The sequence below is a fragment of the Macrosteles quadrilineatus genome, unplaced genomic scaffold, assembly GCF_028750875.1.
Source record: "Macrosteles quadrilineatus isolate MER2022 unplaced genomic scaffold, UCM_ALF_1.0 Scaffold_1__1_contigs__length_201487025, whole genome shotgun sequence".
NCBI lineage: Eukaryota > Metazoa > Arthropoda > Insecta > Hemiptera > Cicadellidae > Macrosteles > Macrosteles quadrilineatus.
Genome location: NW_026542594.1, coordinates 200,933,877 through 200,953,542, shown reverse-complemented (window position 1 = coordinate 200,953,542; position 19,666 = coordinate 200,933,877). Strand labels below are relative to the sequence as shown.

Genomic DNA, 19,666 nt, shown 5'->3' with positions numbered 1-19,666 from the left:
AAAGTATTATGTCATCTAGATAAAAACAATTAAAACAAACAAAAAAATTAAACGGATTTCGCTATGCTCAGTTGCTGAAACACTAACAAATTATTTCTATCGTTTTGAATCCTTTCTTGAAAGTAAGTGCAAAATGTTATAGAGCCATTCAAATACAAGACATTGCCTCATTCTTAGCACAAATTACATTTAATTTAAAATATGTACGCATGTTGATCGTAGAAACCATGCTCTTAAACCATGTAGACAAACACTTTTGGTAGAATTAGTATACCAAACATCTCTTGTTACCATGGAATGTTAAGTGAGTTACATAAACCTAAACTGTCTGCTTAACCCTTGTTGACCAAAACTTATCAAAATTCCTTTGATACACCGAGCATGGAAGTGCTAATTAGTTAGGCTTTTACTTTCTTCTTTTAGCAGCTACATGTTAAACAGATAACAACTCACAGGGAGGTCTTGGTTTACATGTGAGTAAAGGAATTTTGGAATGTAAATTGTTTTATTTTGGGTATTTTACTTTACTCATAGAGACGTCAAAACTTGGTAAATCCATAAAATTTTGAATTACTGCAGACATTTACTAAGTGAGGGAAAGTAGCTTCACCAATTAACAACTTTGAACAGATTGTAGCAATTATGATAGTAAAAACTAATTATTAGTACCTGGGGACCGATCAATGGTTTGGTAGTTTATTTACATTGTACCCCTATATCGAGTAATATCCGTGTAATCTTTGCTCAATAGTACCAACTGATGTTTTTTCCTTTTGTACTGTTCTTTGTAATGTGCTAGTATACTGTGGATGGCTTGTTATAAACACATGTTACAAGTCTTTTGTTTACCTATTGCTTGTTATTTTATTCAACCAACATGGTTACTTGGCAACCCATTAGGCCAATGTTAAAAAATTTTGACTTTTAATTTGATTTTTTTCGTATTTAGTTATTTGTTGGTAGTTTTAACAGCAGTAAACAAGTTTTAGGACAGATATAAATTAGTTACAACATTTGAAGGAAATCTTCGAAGCCGTGAACTTGTGAAAGCATACATACATTCATACAAGCAAAACATTGTCCATATAAGAGTATATGATTGAGTATCTGTAATTTTTAATTGATCACAATATGCAATGGATATAAAGCACCCCCATTATTTTGTGAAGATCAATCAAACCTATTGTAGCTTGTAAGATAAATCAAACTAGCAGTATTGTATGCTACTTACTTCTCAAAGTTGTTACTTCAAATTTATCATAAATACATAAACACTCTGAACGTCTTCACTGGAACAATTTAGAATAATTTTTTTCCGAAACGAGCTATTTATGGGCCCAGTTCTAGAGTAGCCTCTCCACACTAAACAACCAGGATTTCAAATGACCGCGTATAAATTGCCGACCGGTCTATTAATATTTTAATGAAACCCCGTGGAAGAGAAGGGATGGAAACTATTGGTTTCTCCTATCTTGCATAATCAGGTTCAGGGCCTTCAAACTTTAACACGCTGCAAACCTGTTTGACTTAAATAATTACGACTCGATCTAACGATTATATGAGCCTGAGATGGACGAGGTCCAGTATTGCTTTGAGAGGCGCTGCTCCGAATTTTCGAAACAGTGCTTCAGTTGTGGGTTCTTCGGAGTTGTGAATTTAGGAATCCTGTAATGACTGAGGTATCCGGCCGGTCACACTCTTTCGGACCAATGCCTTAGAAACGCATCTTTACGGAGCTGTAGTTTTGAAAGTTTCCTTTGTTTACTTACAAAATACAATCAAAGGGAATTTAAAACGTCTTCAAACATTTAGCACAAATACAAATTTTAGGGAATCGCAAACTATTACGAGATTATTTTAATACTTGCATATACGTTATCATAATAGCTACCTACTTAATTAACATAAGTCGAATGCAAAGTTTGTTGAATTTCATTAAAGGCACTATGCCACATTTAGCAGAGAGAACTATACGAGCTCTTATAATCCCGGCCAACAATTATTGAAGCAAAAAATGTATTTAATATAATTAACTAAAACGGTAAAGCTCAGATTATATGATCGACCTAAGAAAGTAAAGTACTTAATTGTGTTGAAATATAAGGGTTTAAAAACTTAAAAGAAGTAATGGAAGTTTGAAATTATCATTCTCAGTTGAAATATCACCACTTTCGATATATTTCTTTAACTTATAAATGTGCACTATCGGAATTCAAATGAGCTAAAAGACTGCAAACATATAAAAGTGAGTTCGATGTTTCAGTTATCGAAATTGTTATTCAATTATTTACCAACAAACCACAAACTAGGTAACATAAAAACTATTACAATATTTCTTCAGCTTAGGTACATACAGTTAAATTAAATCCAATTACTGAACCACCACCATTAAGTGATATAAATGATCTTTCGATGAATGGTATAAATTATTTAAAAGGCCAATATTACTTCGACTTAGTACTGATGGATGTCTAAATTTCACGGAAACACAGCATTATATACCGATTCAAGCGGAAAACAATTTGTCTTATTAAGGAAACACAAGCCAAAAACTGGTCGACTTTACCACCTCGCAAATACTCCAATGCACCAAAGTGATGTGGATCGAATTATTCCGAAGACAAAGCGTTCTCAAAGTGATCGACCTCGCAAGTTTGACCAATTATCTGTGCTAAAGTTCAGATTCACGAGATTGGAGTCAACTGGCGTCGACTAAATTATGTTGTCAAACATAGATTCGGCATTGACCATACAATGTTGGCGGGGTTTGTTCAATCATTTATCTTAGTTATAAACTGGCCATCCTCTATTGGGAGAGATATACGGTTGGTAAACGTGAGCTGGAGTTGAGAATAGTTTGGTTGGTAGATGAAGTTCCTTGTTTTCTATTTTCTATTTATTTCTTGAGAATAGTTCTTGGTTTTGTGTTTGACTCAATATACTAAACCCTTTAGAAATAGTATATTTCATCACTAAGGTCTAAAGTCTCTTTTCAACTCGACATCCATAGTATAATGGTTGCAATTCTTCCTGGTTAAAAATTTTCAGCCCACTGCAGCCTTGCAAGACTTTTTGCGAAGATTTTTCGTCACTACACGTTACTTGCAATGCAACTACTAGTATTCAAATAATTAACTATTTGTAACTGGTATTCAAGAAATAATCTTACTCCATACAACATAAAATACCTAAGCGTATTTATTTATAAAGTAGGCCTACCTTAAGAACATTTTTTTCATAAAAATTAAAATAAGGGCAAAGTATGTACAGTACATAGATTGATAAGAAATTACAGAAGAGATCTTCACAAGATTCTTCATAATTCTTTTTATATTTAAAAACTACATCATCATTAGAGCTAAAAAAAACTTCCTCCTCGATGCTGAATCCAAGACATCATACCGTGAAACAACGAGAAGTTTTATAGTAGCAAAGGATGCGGACATAAAAATAATGTATTTAAAACAAATAAAGTACTACTTACCCACAATCAAGCTCTCAGCATCAGGCATAACCTGAAGACCACTCAGCACCAGGAGCAATGAGGCAAGGAACAGCATGGCTTCTGAAACAGAACAGGAGGTCAGAGGTTATGTCTCCAGGAAGAATAGGCAGTCAGAAGCATAAATGCTAGAAATGTTAGGGCCATAAACAGTTGTGATATGATGCCAGAGGACTTAATTGATAGTATATAATTTGGAATTTACAAGGATAAGCAAAAGAAAGCTCTAAAGGTCACGTAATTGATGATGGAAAATTTGGATTCCTGTCTCGGAGCAATTACAAGAAATAAGGGGTAGATTGAATTAAAAACATGTGTTAAGGAGTGCGAATACAACATCAGAAGTAAATGGAATAGGTGCAAGGGAAGGGCTTCAGGGGATGGGATTAGTCTAGGAGCAATTAGTATAATTGAAGGAAATTAAAATTAAAAACTCGTGTAAAGAATAACGATAAGACGGTAAGAAAATGGAAAGCGAGAAAAAAAAACTTTGGAAGGCATGTGGGGAACTGATAAAAAAATTGATTCATGTTTAGAAGCAATTAAAAGATTCAAGAGGAACAAATTAAATTTTAGTCTAAAGAAGTGAATGTCAGAAGTTACCTGCAGAAGTTAGTTAAGTGCAGATAGTCTGAAGTTACGTATCAATTGATCCAAAGAACGAATTCTTGTTTATGAGTAAATAATGAATCAAGGAGTAAACTGAAGTAAAGATTCATGCACAGAGGTTAACATACAAACCATCAGATTCAGAGGTCACATGATAAGATGCAAGACGTTGACAAAAATCAGCTGGGACAATTTTAGGGAGGGTTAAGAAAGTAGGAAGGCACCTGTGAAAATACAGAACAATTTCTAAGGGTAATCCAAATCAATTAAAGTTACCTGTGCAATGGTGGAACAGTATGGAGCGACTCTAGATTGACTTAGATTCTATTATAGCACCTGTGAAATGTAGGAACAGGGTGGCAGAGCACGTGGGAAACAACTGACTCATCGTCGGATCAGGGGATCAGAAGAGCGAAGCGCCTGCGTACTGCAAGCTCCGCCCCTCAGCAACCACCCTCTTCCCATTGGCCGAGCGTCCATTCAACCCGCGCACCTCATTCATGACGATCTTCTGGGAACCGACGATTTTCACGGCTGTCTAACCTCGTGGGCCAAAGGGCGGCAAGGCCCTGTGTTGGGTCAATTTAACCATTACTTTCGGTCCGGCCGTTTGTGTGTGGCCGTTTTGTTTTTTGCTCCCCGCTTGTTTGGCCTTCCCAGTGATGAGAAACTAACTGCATCATCGGAAGTTTTAGAGTGGAAAAACAAAATTGTTAGATCTTCTGCAACTGATAATAATTAGGTCGTTGTATTCTGAATTTCTGAAATGTTGACGTGGAGTATACTGAAACTGTCACTGCTTGTAGAAGTTTATTTTGGAGCAATTATTTATCAAAATACATTACCGTACAAATGTTTTTCACCCGTTGTAAACTAACTGTCTACGTGGAAAAAGTTAGAAATTGAAAAATTAAATCTTAGACGGTATGACTGAGGTGTACGGTTAAAAGTGTTTCAGATAAGCGCTGCATAGTTTTGCTAATACTGATACTTTTATTTTTTGGCAATGCATTATACTTGAAACTTAAACTATCTTACTGATATTAAAATGTACGTGTTTGATATTTATGGATAACAAAGCCTTATGAGTTGTGTACGTAAACTGCTACAACCTTTCAAACTTGTAACTTTCCACCCTGTAGTGCTCACCAAAAACTGTAATTGTTATAAGTGATTTTAAAACCTATATATCTTTATTCAGTGATTTCAACGTAGCTTTAGCTTAAATGAAAAGCGCATTTCACCATACAATCTTCGTGGTAAATAAGTCGTAAAATTTAATCAAAAGAATGATAACGTCGACCCCTGCACTAATAAACTTTAACTTTGTTGCAACTAGTTGGGAAGAAACTGCAAACGCAGCGGTCAATGAATAAAATAACCATAAAAGCTGTCAACAACATTTCTTAGAGCGGCAAATCAAAGAGAAATGACCTTTGAATGGAAAAAGGAATAACGCAGGATAAAATTTTATTTAGTAAATTAATGAGGTGACAGATTATTGATTTGATGAAGTATTAATGATGAAAGCAAGATGAGCTAAGGCCAAAAAGGATTTTATGGGTTTTTCAAGTATGGATTTGGATTTTACTTGGATTGCACGTTCACACTACAGTAAATAGGTCAACCTTAATCGGTAAGGATGGATTGAATATCTCTACTTGAAGGGAGAGCGTTGAGTTAAAAATACTCTGATTTCTATTGGATTCACACGAATGGGAATGCTAATTGTGAGGATTAATTACGAAAGCAATTGGACTAAGATTTTTTTTCCCACAGAGAATCAAGGAAAGTTTCTGGTTGCTGTTGTTTGGGGTAAACTTACACAATAGACCAGTGATTCGAATTCAAAAATATAATTTTTGTGTCTCCTAAACCCGACTACTTGTCTGGTAGTAAAGTTCAAGACCTCCCGCCAGCCAACAAGGTGAACAAACAAACAAACAACCAAACAGACATCTCAGACAGCTTACAAATGGTTGGCGAGCAGAGTGGTTGGCAAGGTCGGATTTTTCTAGGGTGAGTCATTTCGGAAATTTACTACAACGGGCGACAGTTTGTTTTCCATAGGATGGAGGCAAGGTTGTTCAGCACATTTAGAGTCTTTTATGACTACTATATCGAATTTTAAAAGACATTATCCACCCAAAAGGTCTTTTTTGAAGTTTAGGAAACAGATTTACGACAAAATTAAGCCTGTAATCACGTTCTATTCAACTGAGACTGGTGGATTGTAACGTCTCATTCGATTAGTAAACGTTTCTAACCGGGTTATCTCGAGAGTTCAATCAACTCACTATTTTTATTCATGGTGATCTTCAAAATTTCAAGCGGAATTGACTAAAAATCTCCCAGGTTTCAAGGAGAAGGATAATTTGTAAATACCATTTTAATTTTTTTTTGCTAGTAGTCTTCGTCATATCGTAAAATTTAAAGCTTATGGCGTTTCTTTCATCTTCTACGAAATGTTTATCTAAATTATATAATGTGCTTTACTCTGATGAACAATTATGAAGGCCATATTTTTACTCTCATAGAGGCTGACAGTAAAGATACAATTTGATTACAATTTGTTTGTATAAAATGAGTTTTGAGGAGGATTTTCTACTAACGTCATTTATCAACAACTGATTAACGCTGAAATCCTCGCTTAAAAACTATTGGCAAATCTCTTAACGAAAAATGTTGTCCAGCTTAACAAGTACAGAATGCGATTAAAATAAATACATGGCACAGATTTAAAACAGTTGAATGTTAAATCTTAGGTTTTTTGGGACCAGGAAGCGTAGCACTCTTACGCAGCTTTTGTACGAAGCTGTGTTGTTTGTACGCATGCGTAATGTCTACGCAGCTGTGTAGCCTTGCGCGCATGCGTATTGCCTGCGAAGCTTCCAGCGACGTAGTACAGAAGCTGATGGGTAAAACCGCCTCAGGCCAGCAATAATTGGCCATCGCACATACAATGGGCCGCCATCTTGTAGGCAATTAGAATGGTTTCTTTCTCTCAGTAGTTAGTTTATTGTGAGTTTGTGAAAACAATCGGTGTTCCAAGCTTTGTCCTCGGGCTCGGCCTCTTGAAGGCGTTGATAATCGTACAAAATTACAATTCTCGGTGGTTATTATCAAGGAAATTAGCTATGAAGGGATTGATTTCGGTTGAAGTCGAGAGATGTACCATTGGTCAATAGGAATGGCTCAGAATAAAAGATAGTTGCGTCAAGAAATCAAGATCATCTATTCATCAGAATATGCCCGTTCGATCATTAGGTCCACAGTGATTTGGTGAATTTGAATTTGACCAAGCACCCAATAATCTTGTGAAGTGTCTTAGCTAAAAATAACAAGCCGTGATTATTTTATACGATAAGTAAAAAAGTGGTTAAATAGTTGAAAAATCTAACCACGTTTACGGGTGTTCCTACGAAATCGGTCAGTATACCATAGAATAAATAGAACGCTCGTCTAATTAACATTGGTTTGTATGTGGCTCAATTGTGAAAAGTTTAGCTTTTCTCAATATATACAGTGAAGTCAATCTTAGAAATCTCAAAGAGTGTGCGAGGGTCTATTTTCCACCCACAATCCACAAAATTTAAATCTTCATACAAGTTGTAAGGTGGATCGATTGATACACAACCGATTGAGTAACCGATTGGTTCATCCGATATACGTGGCCGAGTAGTCGAACACGTGGACCGGTAGTTGAGTCTACAGAGTCCAGACGAGACAAGAAGCCATTAATTACAGCACGGTTGAGACTACAGACTCCAGGTCCAGAACTGTGGTGTCAATCAAGAGGCTTTCTCTTGGCCACAGCCTTGGCCTCGCCAGGACATGACCACAAACAAGAAAAAAGAATTAGAGACTGCTTCCTTGAAGATCCTAAATTTCATGACTACATACAAGAACAAAGAATTAGACTGCTCCCTTGAAGATCCTAAATGTCATGACTATAAAAAAGAACAAATAATTAGAGACTGTTTCTTTGAAGATCCTAAATTTCATAGAAACAAATACAGGAATTATAACAAATAAGAGCCAAATAGAGATAATCTCCTTGTGGATCCGTAGGAAAAACAAGAACAAAGAATCTTAGATCGCTTCATCGAGGATCTTCGATTCCTCACTATGAAAAGCAATTAGAAATTAGAGCAATTTATTAGAGCAATTAGAATTGATCAACCATTGGTCAAAAAATTCATTGGTTCAAAAAAACCAGCGATCAAAAAAGATCGCTTCCTTAAAGGTTTTTACATTATAATAAACAAGAAAGAACAAAGATGCGGTTATCACATAGATGAATAAAATATTGTTTCTTTAACTATTCTTGACTAAGAACAAGCAAGAATAAGACAGTTTTTCTTTGGAGATCCATTGATCCCTTGCTAGGGTAACCTGTCTCATTTGACTATTGGATACTGAAGTGGTATTAATAGTCAAAGCCTGCATGTAACCTTCAAGGCAACCATGTTGAGCCAAGTATGTTGAGTCATGAAGGTGTTGAAATTCAACTAGTATAAGTACAAATAATTTAAAACACGATTTTAAATATCTCTTTCTCAAGGCTTTACAAGTACAAGAAAGTGAGAAAAAAATAATAGTCTGATCGTGTTCTTATAACTTCATGAATACAAACTATTGCAATAACAAATACGCATATAATGTCAAGGCCCTTAGAAAAGACACAGATTGTTTTCATGAATATACTTTGAAATTAAAACAAGTAAGCAACAAGAAGCAGAGTTGTGTTCCTCGAACTTTCTTGGGATAAACAAACAAACGCAAGAAAAAACACATTAGATTGATCTTGAAGTTTACGTGTTTCATTATAACTACAACAAAAGATCTGTGATCGTAGAACGTTTTCGCTCATTTTGTGACAGTAAGTAGCGCACAAATTTTCAAGATGGTATAACAAATTTGAGAAAGAATTGGTAGTTTTAAAGTACTTAGTATTAAAGTTTCAAATTGATGCTATACTATGCTGGAACTTTTAATTCCATTGACCCAATAGATCTTTTAATTTTAATCGTTTTAGTGTTTCATACATCAAGACAACGAGTTCACAAGGTATACTGTGTCTGCAATACACTTTGCCTACTCGAGATTCTAACCAGGACAATCGGAGAGATGTGATTCCAGGAACTAAACTGTAGAAAGCTGCTCAGATATCTAGACAGAAATACAGGTCCACGCAGCCTCCCTACACAGCTGATCGAATACGATGTTATAATTTTTTTTCTAATTATTTCTTTCCAGTACAACTCATATTGGAATGTCCCAATGGATAAGTTTATATTCAATGCATAAGTTTATATTCAATGCAATACGACACAGATCCAAAGACAACTGGTAATATACGATATCTTTCAGAACATGAATCAAACTTTAAAGAATCTGATCGGACTATCCCGTTGTATGACATCAGAAAATATACTGATGCTACTCAAACAATAATTACGTACTCCTTTGTTAGGTAACAGATTTAGATTATTTCTTCTCAGGAGTTACTGGTATAAACAATTTGTATCATGGATTAATATTATTTAAGTTTGGAATTTGTAAGAAAACATTTTCTATTGACTCAACAGGCATTTTACAACTTATATGGCTTACCAACCTGTCTATCTACACACCATGTTGTGTAAGCAGAAATGAAGAAAATTATAAACAGCATGTACGATTTGGTCAACCAAATAGCTTTTTGACTAGACAGCATTTGTAAATTAAACAGTTTTTAAGACAAACACATTAAACATGAACCAAGCATTAAATGGGGAAAGTAAAGATAGAACAATCAGTTTTCCCTCCAAAATAATATTTATTTAAAATAAAGATATTCGTAATAACTGGGGATCTCGTACGGCATAGTGCAAATAAATTCACCCTAAAGATTGATTTCTACATACTTTTTTCGCATGCACAAGTAAGTTTAGCCAAAGATCAAACCTCTATAGAAACATTGTAACTTTTAAATCTCTTGCGTTTATTACTTATTATTCACTCTTCAACATATGATCACGCTAAATTAAACTTCTTCCTGGTGGCAACACTGGTAATGACCGGCGAGGTTGGTAGCCCTGGGCAAACCTTCCGCAACCGGTCATTGCTGCCAACCTGTTTCTCGCCTTTCCAAATATCCCACGTATAATTACCGATTAGAACGGTTCATTTTGGCGGGAATGTCAAGTCTCGGTCGGCTTTTAATTTGTGTAATCTCACTGGTCCAGCTGTTTGATTTATTCCAGCTGATGGCGCTCCAGATCTACAAGCTGTTGTAAGCTTTCAGCAACTCCAAGATACATTACTTTTCGAACACTGGCTAGATGTTATCAAAGACGTGTTTTCACGTGTTTTATCCATTAGTTCAGGTCCCTAAGCTATTTATTATGTCGCTATTAAATGGAGTAATGTGGAGTTATTAATTATGTTTACGTTTTACCATAGACTTTGTGTGGTGGAAAAGTCATAGCTCCCTTTTTACAAGGCCGGACCTGTGTTGGTTTGGCAACGTCGCAGCGGCTGGCCTGCCATGATAATAACATACGTGGAAACATAAACACAGTTGAGAGGCTCCACTATGGGTTATCGTGCAACAGCTGTTGTATAGGCCGGAGCTGCGGCGTTGCCACTTTTCTCTTTTCGTGTTCCTGTATTCCAGGAGGCCATGGAAGAGTGCATACAACGTATAAGAATCAGGTGTAATATTTTTCAAAGAGGAAATAAGAGAGTCCCTCTCATATCAGTGTGCCACCTTAAATTTATATTTTCATTCAACTTTTATTTTAGTATCTTTTAGAAGGAACCTTCATTAAATGAATGGTTTCTTGGCAAATCCAGGAACTATGTTGTGGCTACTGTCAAAATCTTAAATTGTATGACGATTTTGGTTCAAGAAGTTAAGTATGCGTTTTTATAATTCTTCTCAACCGTATACCTATTAAAATTTTAAAGCAGAAAAAAGAGATAGTCATCCAAAATTTAAAGTACAGCATTACGATGAAAGTAGATACCGTAGGCCTATACATAATATACAACAACTATGTTCAATAGTAGAAACGAAATATTTTTCTGGAGGAAAATAACAGCGTAGAAACTAGTTATTTACTAGTCAATTTATGGGAATTTCTCCGTAGTCAATGGCTTTTCTCGTGGGTCAATGAATCTCTGTTGACGAAATGCTATTTTTTACTTAAGGAAAAACGGTACTGATGAGAATCCGAGTTTTCTCTGTTAGAGGATAAAATAGCTAAAAATATACCTTACTACGGTTTGTGATTAAAGAAAAATAATTCTAGCATATGAGGGTAAATTATTTAATAAAAATATTACCTCGATTTTTCACTTTAATTTCAATAGTTACATACTTTGAACCATCAAATTTTACACTTTAGATTTACTAGCTATCTTGAAAACGGGGTTTGAGATGGGTTGTTAAAAAACTGCATGTGGGTCCTCCAAAAAAGGTTTACTTCAAAATCAAACATTTTGAGGACATATAATAAAGATATTCAAAGGATGCGTTGAAATATATATAAATTGGAGAACTGCGTTCCAAGTACTCATATGTAAGAGCAATAAACGATGATCTAACGCTTGTACATAAGTTCTCTTTGTTCTCAACTAATTGTGCTGAATGTAGAGGAAACACCATCTATTATATTATTAAAGTGATACAATCAAATTTTATGTAAACGGTTAAGGCCATTTATCAAGTGAAAATATAGGCATATGGCATATCAACATGAAGCTCAGAGTGTGTAGATTTGCCGAAAAGTATTGATATGGACGAACTCCCTAAGGGCTCTGCCCCACAGGCTGATTTCCAAAGGGCTACGCCTTGCATGTTTTGGAAGTTAAAGTTATTCGATTAATTTAGTGAACAACAGCTGGCCAATGCAATTGACAATATAGTTTGTTTGTTTACATTTTTGTTTACTTATTTTCTTATTTAGTTTTGTGTTCTTAAAACAGGTTCGGTGAGTGGACAGTGAAGCTATTTCTAGCTGTTTGATACAAGTGGGTGATTAAAGATGATCGAAACACGATGAATATGAGATTAACAAACCATGTATGTTTTTTTCGTTCCAAGAGTTTGTCACCGATCTTTAACAGGTTGCCATTTCATTGAAAAGTATTAAAGTATTACAGACGTCGTGGAGGAGAGCGGCGAGTTCAGGTACAACCGTACGCACCTCGGCCACCTCAGGACGTAAGGTATGAAGGTTCCACTGCTTTTAACATCCTTTAAGACGACAATTTCTCGAGCTTGGGCCCTTTAAATGAAATATAAAGTCAAAGTTGATTAAATTAATTTAATGGTGGCTTCTGTACACCCGTGAATTCGCGGGTAGAACCTCTTGTATTAATTTATTCCATTACAACCTATTTCAATTCAGAGTTGCACGAATATGAATAAAATTTAATTTCGCTATTTAAGGTAATCTAACGAAATGTTTGAACCCACCAATTATCGAACCATTTTTATTAGGTCTTCTAATATTCAGATATTGACCTTGACCTTGGGACAGCTGGTGACCTTGAGAACTCTCAGATTGTTTTATAACACAGCTGATGTGAGATAACAGCTGATCGCCGCTCTCAGGCTAATGGCTTTATCAGCCCCCCTCCCCCCCTAAGTCCCGGATACTTTAATGTCCAGATAAGGCACATTTGTTTTACAACTGGACTCGAGGAGTTCTTGACCGATTAGAGTGGATTCCTTTTAGGAGTTTGTCGGAGGAAATTCTTTGAATGTCCCAAAGCCGGATTTGTCCTCAGCTGTGTTAACTGGAAGCTATATTTATGGAAATTAGCTGGATGTTTTAGCCTTGTAGAATAAACTAGCTGTCACCAAGAAAGCTATGCGGTAGTTTGGGTGTGTAAATATTGATAGTGATTCAGCCGGTTATAGATGAATCTTCAATTAGTTTAGACGTGAAAGATATTTCATTAAATGTTCCTGAATGTCATGATTTCGAGATTGTAAATAGTTTAATGGAGCTAATCAGACCAATGTCCATGGTTTGAAGTTTTTACCGGATGGATCAATATACAGTCATTAATTTTCTAGCAATTTCTCTTTTACTTCATACAACTAACTTGAGAGGAAATTTGTTCCAACACCAAGAAAGTTGTAGATCTATTGAGTAGCTTTGACATTGACCAAAGGATACTTTTTATAAATCCTAAAAAACAGAAAGGCTGTCTTAGAATAAGATAAAAATTTACGCAAATCCCTTAAAACATAAACTTTTGAACTAACCCTTGAAAGTTATCAGAGGGCCACGTAAATATTTCCAGAGTGAATTTGCAAACTTAACTATCACACCAGTAAAATATCTATTAAATATACCAAAAATAGCGAAAGAGTCATATTTAAAAAAAATTACGCAATTTAAGGAGCATTTGATAAAAGCAAAACTTATTAAATCAATTACCAAAGAATATATGCAGGAACCAGGAAACTAATAGGTAAGGACAAAAAATATCTACCTCAACCTTAACCTAAACGGAAGAGATTGGAATAATTGCTGCATAAATTATTTAATTATGCTATATAGTGTAATTAGTTGAGTATTAGATGTAATTTGTCGTGTTTACATAATTTAAAATAATTATTTGATCGTTTATTTTCCTACATTGCAATACAATGTTCAAACTGTAATATCACCACTCAATTCATCATAGCTTGGCAAGGTACATACGTAGGCGTGTGTAACAAGAACATATTAATCGTAGAATATAATAAATATGCTACTTGTAAAAGATAAGTAATATTAAAGAATCAAATTTTGCCTGAACAAGGACTTTTCTGTACATTTATTATATTCTTAATCCAAGACGTGTCAGGTTTTAGACAAGGTGACATAAAAAAAAACAAATGTTGTGATCTTGTGTAATTTGAAATTGTTAAAGAGACGTATTAACGTCAATTTTTACTCGCTTTCTATTGTTTTTATTTAGTAAAAAGTAAATGTTGTAATTGGCCTACTAAAAGTAAATTTTGTGTCACTAACCTAACCACAGCAACGTATTGTATAACAGAACCGTTCCTCGCAAAGAAATTACCTGAAAGTACAAAAAATAGTCAGATACCACTTGTAATAATACATTTACACATGTACTGTTTACTTACAAGAAGGTGAATATATAAAAGATGGTGGTAAGATTGGAGTGTCCAATCAAAATCGATCACCACTCACCATCTTTTATTTGTACTTACCATCTTTTGAGTAAACAGCTTAAGTATAAATACATTATTGCAAGTGTTATTTGACGTATTTTTGTGCTTTCAGTTAATTTAACGTACGATGCTGATCAAGAAGTTATTTAAATAAAATATTAAATTAACAAAATTTACATTGTATTACACTTTTGTATGTGTCATGACTGTAGACAACATTACACCTTACGGCGCCCTTCAAGGTGTCTGGTCGGCGCCTCTTTTCTTTCTAGAGGCCCTACACGGTGACGGTGTGGTGTTACCGGCGTGTGGCTTCACTTCCTCTCACAGGAGCTTGGTCAATAGATATCGCAGATGGAATGACTCGTCGTGTAAACTTTGACAGTAGCCTTTGTAGGGTGTAAAGTTATCTTTGGTTGGGATACCAACTTGTGTTGCTGTTTTGGTAGTCCAACTGAAAGTGGGTTCTGAACCACTGGGACAAAGAATTTTTACTTAGCCATTAGTTATTGGATGGATTTGAACCCGTGACTCTGACAAAAGTAAACACTCCGTAACTTAGTACTATACGTATTACTGTAGATGAAAAAAATTAACAATAGCAGACAAACCGTACGGAAATGAAATAACTCTGTATTAAATCATCAAAACTTACAGCTATAGTCATTATGATACTAAACGACTTTAACCTTATATTTCATAACTGCAATCAAACAACAATGTTTAAAATGGGCATGCTTTCACTACTTTGGAAAATAGTTATCTATTGGTTTTAAAGTACTGTGGTCATACTCTAGTAAAAACATAAAATTTGTAAAAATATTTTGAAGTTAGATTTTTTAAGAATGCCTACATAAAATGACTTGCTAGAAATATAACATGACAGTATAAACCTTTGTTTACTAATAGTTCTTCCTTTTTCAAAAGAAGTAATAAATCACCCAAAAAACACAATAGCTTCACTCTAGTACCGAAATTAATTTTTTTTAAGTTTTTAAAAGTTTTAATCTTTGAAAAATACGGTGTACAACTTCATGATTCGTCACAGCATTATTTAAACGCCTCCCGTTTCAACAATCAAACCAGGAAACTCAGTTGCCTTCAGTAATTGCAACTAGTTGGTTTATGCAAAACTGCCACGAGAACGATTACCCGGGATGAGATCTTAGATAAATCTTCTAACTGCAAACAATCTTACAACGCGTAATTAGTCAGATGTTCAATGTGAGATTGGCAGCGACTAACGAGCGAAGATCAGCTGTTTTGCGTCTTGCATCAGCTGGTAATGTTATTACTCAAGGTAATGTTAATTTTTCAAATTAATTGTTGAATACATATTTAACTGAAACAACCATATGGCTCTGTTATAGCTCGCGGCTTGCATAAAATATCCACGTGACATCGAATGTTAAAAAACTTTCATTTCATTTTAAGATGAACTGTTGCATCAACTTTTTTAATGATAGTTGAGGTAACGAAAGGATTAAAAGTTATAAACGTAAAACTGACTCCAATACCCACATGAAGAAAACTATATGTGTATAATGTTTCACTTTATAAGGATTTAAATCTAAGTTTACAGATTATGAAAAAGCTTAACAAAATTAACTATTTTTGGCGAATTAAAGATTCACTCTAATATAATATAAGTCACATATAACCAAACACTCTATACTCTATGTAGTCACAACATCACCTGGCCTCGTCACGTGATTGATCAGCTGTTCCTAGCGCTAATTATTTGCTCTCAGATGATTTACGTCGCTGATCGCTGGCCTGTGTTTATCTTAAAGGTTTTTTCGTTGATTGCCCCTGTCGCGTATTTGCATCACCAGGCTTGTTACAATTAATCGTCTTGTTGTCATGCGGAGAAACTGCGGTGTTCAACGACTCGTTGAACATTTATTTTTAGATTATGAATTATTTCGAAATTCGTGTACTTTTGCTTCTCGAGATTTATTTGTAATGTAAATGAGAATTTTAAAATGATTTCCTCTAGTTAAAAAAATTTTTATAGGTGGTCAACGATAAATGGTTTACATTTTGTTTGTTTCTCTGTATATGAACACTACATCGTAAAACAAATAATTCTAGATAAATGAATACCACTGTAAATATCTGCATGTTTATGTAGTTAAAGTTTATTATTATTAAAACTACAGTAGTTAAAATTGTTTAATTTAGCAAACAACAAAACTTGGATTCTTTTAAGGTTCCTAAATGGTAAGAAATGTTGTCCGCTATGGATTGTCAATTTTAAAAGTAAATAGTTTTCCTTATGTTTTCCTAACATACAAACATAAATTTGATTTTAAACCTAGAGTGGTAAAAAGGATTCATACAGAAGTATTTAGTTGGTAATTATTACAGTAGATTTAACTTTTAAAGACTGTACCAGTGTAAACGTTTTCTATCCCTGACTTCATTGTCAAATTTTAACAATCTATTTTTATGATATTAAAAATATATAATTTGTAAAATAATTTTCTATCAACAATTCTTTTACTTACGATACGAGTTGATATTACCAATAGCCACATTCGCAACTTGGTCCAGGTGATCTTTATTATTGGGGTTTTTAATGTTCCTGACTAAAAAAACTTTTGATCTAAGTCAGTAAGAAAATTACACAAATCTCACTAATCCCAAACGATCTTCCATTCGCATTTAAATCGAAAAACTCCTTATCACTCTTCTAATAGCGATATACTTTTCCACATCGTATACAATCAAACATCCAATAAATTAGACAAAATAATTTTAAACACCTTAAACGTTGCTGCAACCATTAATAAACTCAAACGCTTAATCATATCGTTTTGCAATTTTCCTCAGCAATTATACGGTTAAGAAACAAACGACAGATAGATGAACTATGCGCCTAATAAACAACTATTGGAATCACAACAGTCTAGACTAATTATGGATTGCTAGGAACTGCACTATTAATTATATAAACGTATGTTCTCAAAGAACGCGAAGTTACAGAAATCGCAATATTGGTCATTGCGTCGCTCACTTATCAAGGAGTAAAGGCTATCTCTGCTAGAGATACAACGATTTATTTGAGGTATTTTTATTGTTGGATGATTAATTTTGGTTTTCGTTAATTATAAATGTTTTGAGTTGATTTTTATTCGAAACTTGTCGTACAAGTTATTGCAGTCGGAGTAAAAAGAAACTTCTTATACACTTTTTATACTTATGCTGGTTCTTCCCAGTATTTGAAAAGAGCGTTTTGTTTTTTACAATTTCTTTCTCGTAGCTATGTTTTGAAATTGTTTTAAATATGACAAAAATACATTAATAGATGAATTGTTAGAAAATTTTGTTTTTAGGTAAAAAAAATTGTTTCAACAATTCAATTTTTTTTTAATTGTTATTCTATTTATTTTATATCTTACTAATATTATAAATGAGAAAGTTTAGATGTATGGATGGATGTATGGATGTATGTTTGTGACAAGTGAACGCGAAAAATACTGGTCGGATAGGGCTGAAATTTGGCATGATGATAGCTCACATTCCCGATTAACATATAGGCATATTCTTATTTCAAAAATCCTTTCGGGCTTCGCCCCAGTGGCTCTGGAGTTTCCCATGTTAACCTTATGAGAAATGGAATCATTGAATCTTAACAGCTGTTTCAATTAAACAAGTTGGTTCTGTTCTATGATGTTCAATAGCATTAAAGTTACAAGGATTACCAACAGGGTGCAGCACTATTATTTCTTTTACATTTATGACAACAGCTAATTAGCAACCAAAAGGTGAGTGAGCGTAGCGAACGAACTTCAACCTGGAGGCGAGTTAGCGTAGCGAACGAGCTAACCTGAAGGCAAGTGAGCGCAGCGAACGAGCTCCAACCTAAAGGTGAGTGAGCGTAGCGAGCAAACTTCAACCAGGACGTGATTGAGCCATGTGAACGAGATAATCTTGAAAATTAAGAAGTTAAACGGGGCAAATCCCGCGGGTTACAGCTAGTAGTACATAAGAATAACATCGATATTGAAAATAAAGTTGGTTTTTTTCGTCATAAGAAATTTCAATGATCAAGTAATACATCTTAAGGACATATGGAATACTTTATTTTATTAAATATAGTCATTCTCATAGGGTTAAATGATTTTTAAAGGATTACTTATTTAAAATATATTGGAATGCGATAACGATAATTTTGTCCAAAACAAGTGTTGAAACAACCAACTACTGAAGGAATGCAGAAACAAAATAGATTTTAATGACTCGGCTTGGACCAGTCTACCCACGCTGTAACTGGCTAAATCAACTAGTCGACCTTCGCGGAACAACCGAATGGAACAATCGAAGATTGCGATCGATAAGTCGAAACGCCAAAGTCAATTCCTATATTGATACAATTCCACTCGTCCAAAAATTCTACCTGCTTTAAACGTTCAGCTTAGGCACCTATTCAAGTATAAAATAAATCGATTCACGATTATCGAATGAGTAATCGACACTTATTCGATATGAGTACTCGAATCAAGGGTTTTATCGCAAGAATGCAAAGTCTTTGTCGGGCATTCCGATGTGATATAAAAGATTTAAGAGGCACTCAGGCTTTTGTTGAGTTGTTGATATGTAAATGTACTTGCTTGGTGTATTATAATTTGTACTACGTGTGGTTAAACAGATAGAATGTGTTTGCGGTCAAAATTAAATTTTTGAGTTTATAAAATGAAATAAAACGTACCTGAGAATTTCTCCGAAAATCACTATTTTGAAAGAATTGGCAAGGTCAAGCAGTGCTCCGAAAACATTATAGGGAAGTGCTTTTCGGAATTACGCCTTACTGGAGTGGCTGGATATCTTTCTGAGCATAGTTTACAAAAGGGTGTATTTTTAAAAGATATTTAATATCCAGATTTTAAGGTAACCTCTTGTATAAAAAGAGGTGTTGGTATAAGTGTATGTTCTGGGAGAAATTATCACTGAACAGAGCTTTAATTATCATCACTGATGGAACACGAGAAACTGAACATATTTAACTACAACATAAAATTATACCTCAATTAATTTTTTTTAGAATTTAATCCTTGAAATGTTGACTCACAAAGTGCATCTTGTTTCGTGTATACTTAAAAATTCCGGTTATTCTCTATAGATACGGTCTCTTAAGCTGATATCATGATAAATCTATAAGGCACAGGGCAATGTAGTACAGCTATTCCTTCGACGATTAATATTAAAACAGCGTCTTGAAGAATGTTAACTTTGCCAAGAACTCCCTAGTACTTGCTAACAAGACTGCAAGCTGAAGTGAAAAGAATTCCAAGATGTTTAACGCTACAAGGGAATGTAAAATAGAGACGAGGTATTTACAATATTAGCAAAACGAAGGAAGCTTA

The 19,666-nt window shown here is 34.5% G+C and overlaps 1 protein-coding gene across 3 annotated transcripts in view; it reads right to left on the bottom strand.

Moving 5' to 3' along the window:
* Positions 1-19,666, bottom strand: part of LOC128994313 (BMP-binding endothelial regulator protein-like) — a 125,074-nt gene that overhangs the window by 82,522 nt on the left and 22,886 nt on the right. The window contains exon 2 of one of the 3 annotated variants that reach the window (XM_054418758.1): positions 3,485-3,565. In XM_054418758.1, the coding sequence (XP_054274733.1) occupies positions 3,485-3,560 (76 nt within the window). In that variant the 5' untranslated portion in view covers positions 3,561-3,565. Of the gene's footprint in view, positions 1-3,484; positions 3,566-19,666 lie in introns of those variants that run through there. The other 2 variants (XM_054418768.1, XM_054418777.1) reach the window with 2 other exon arrangements.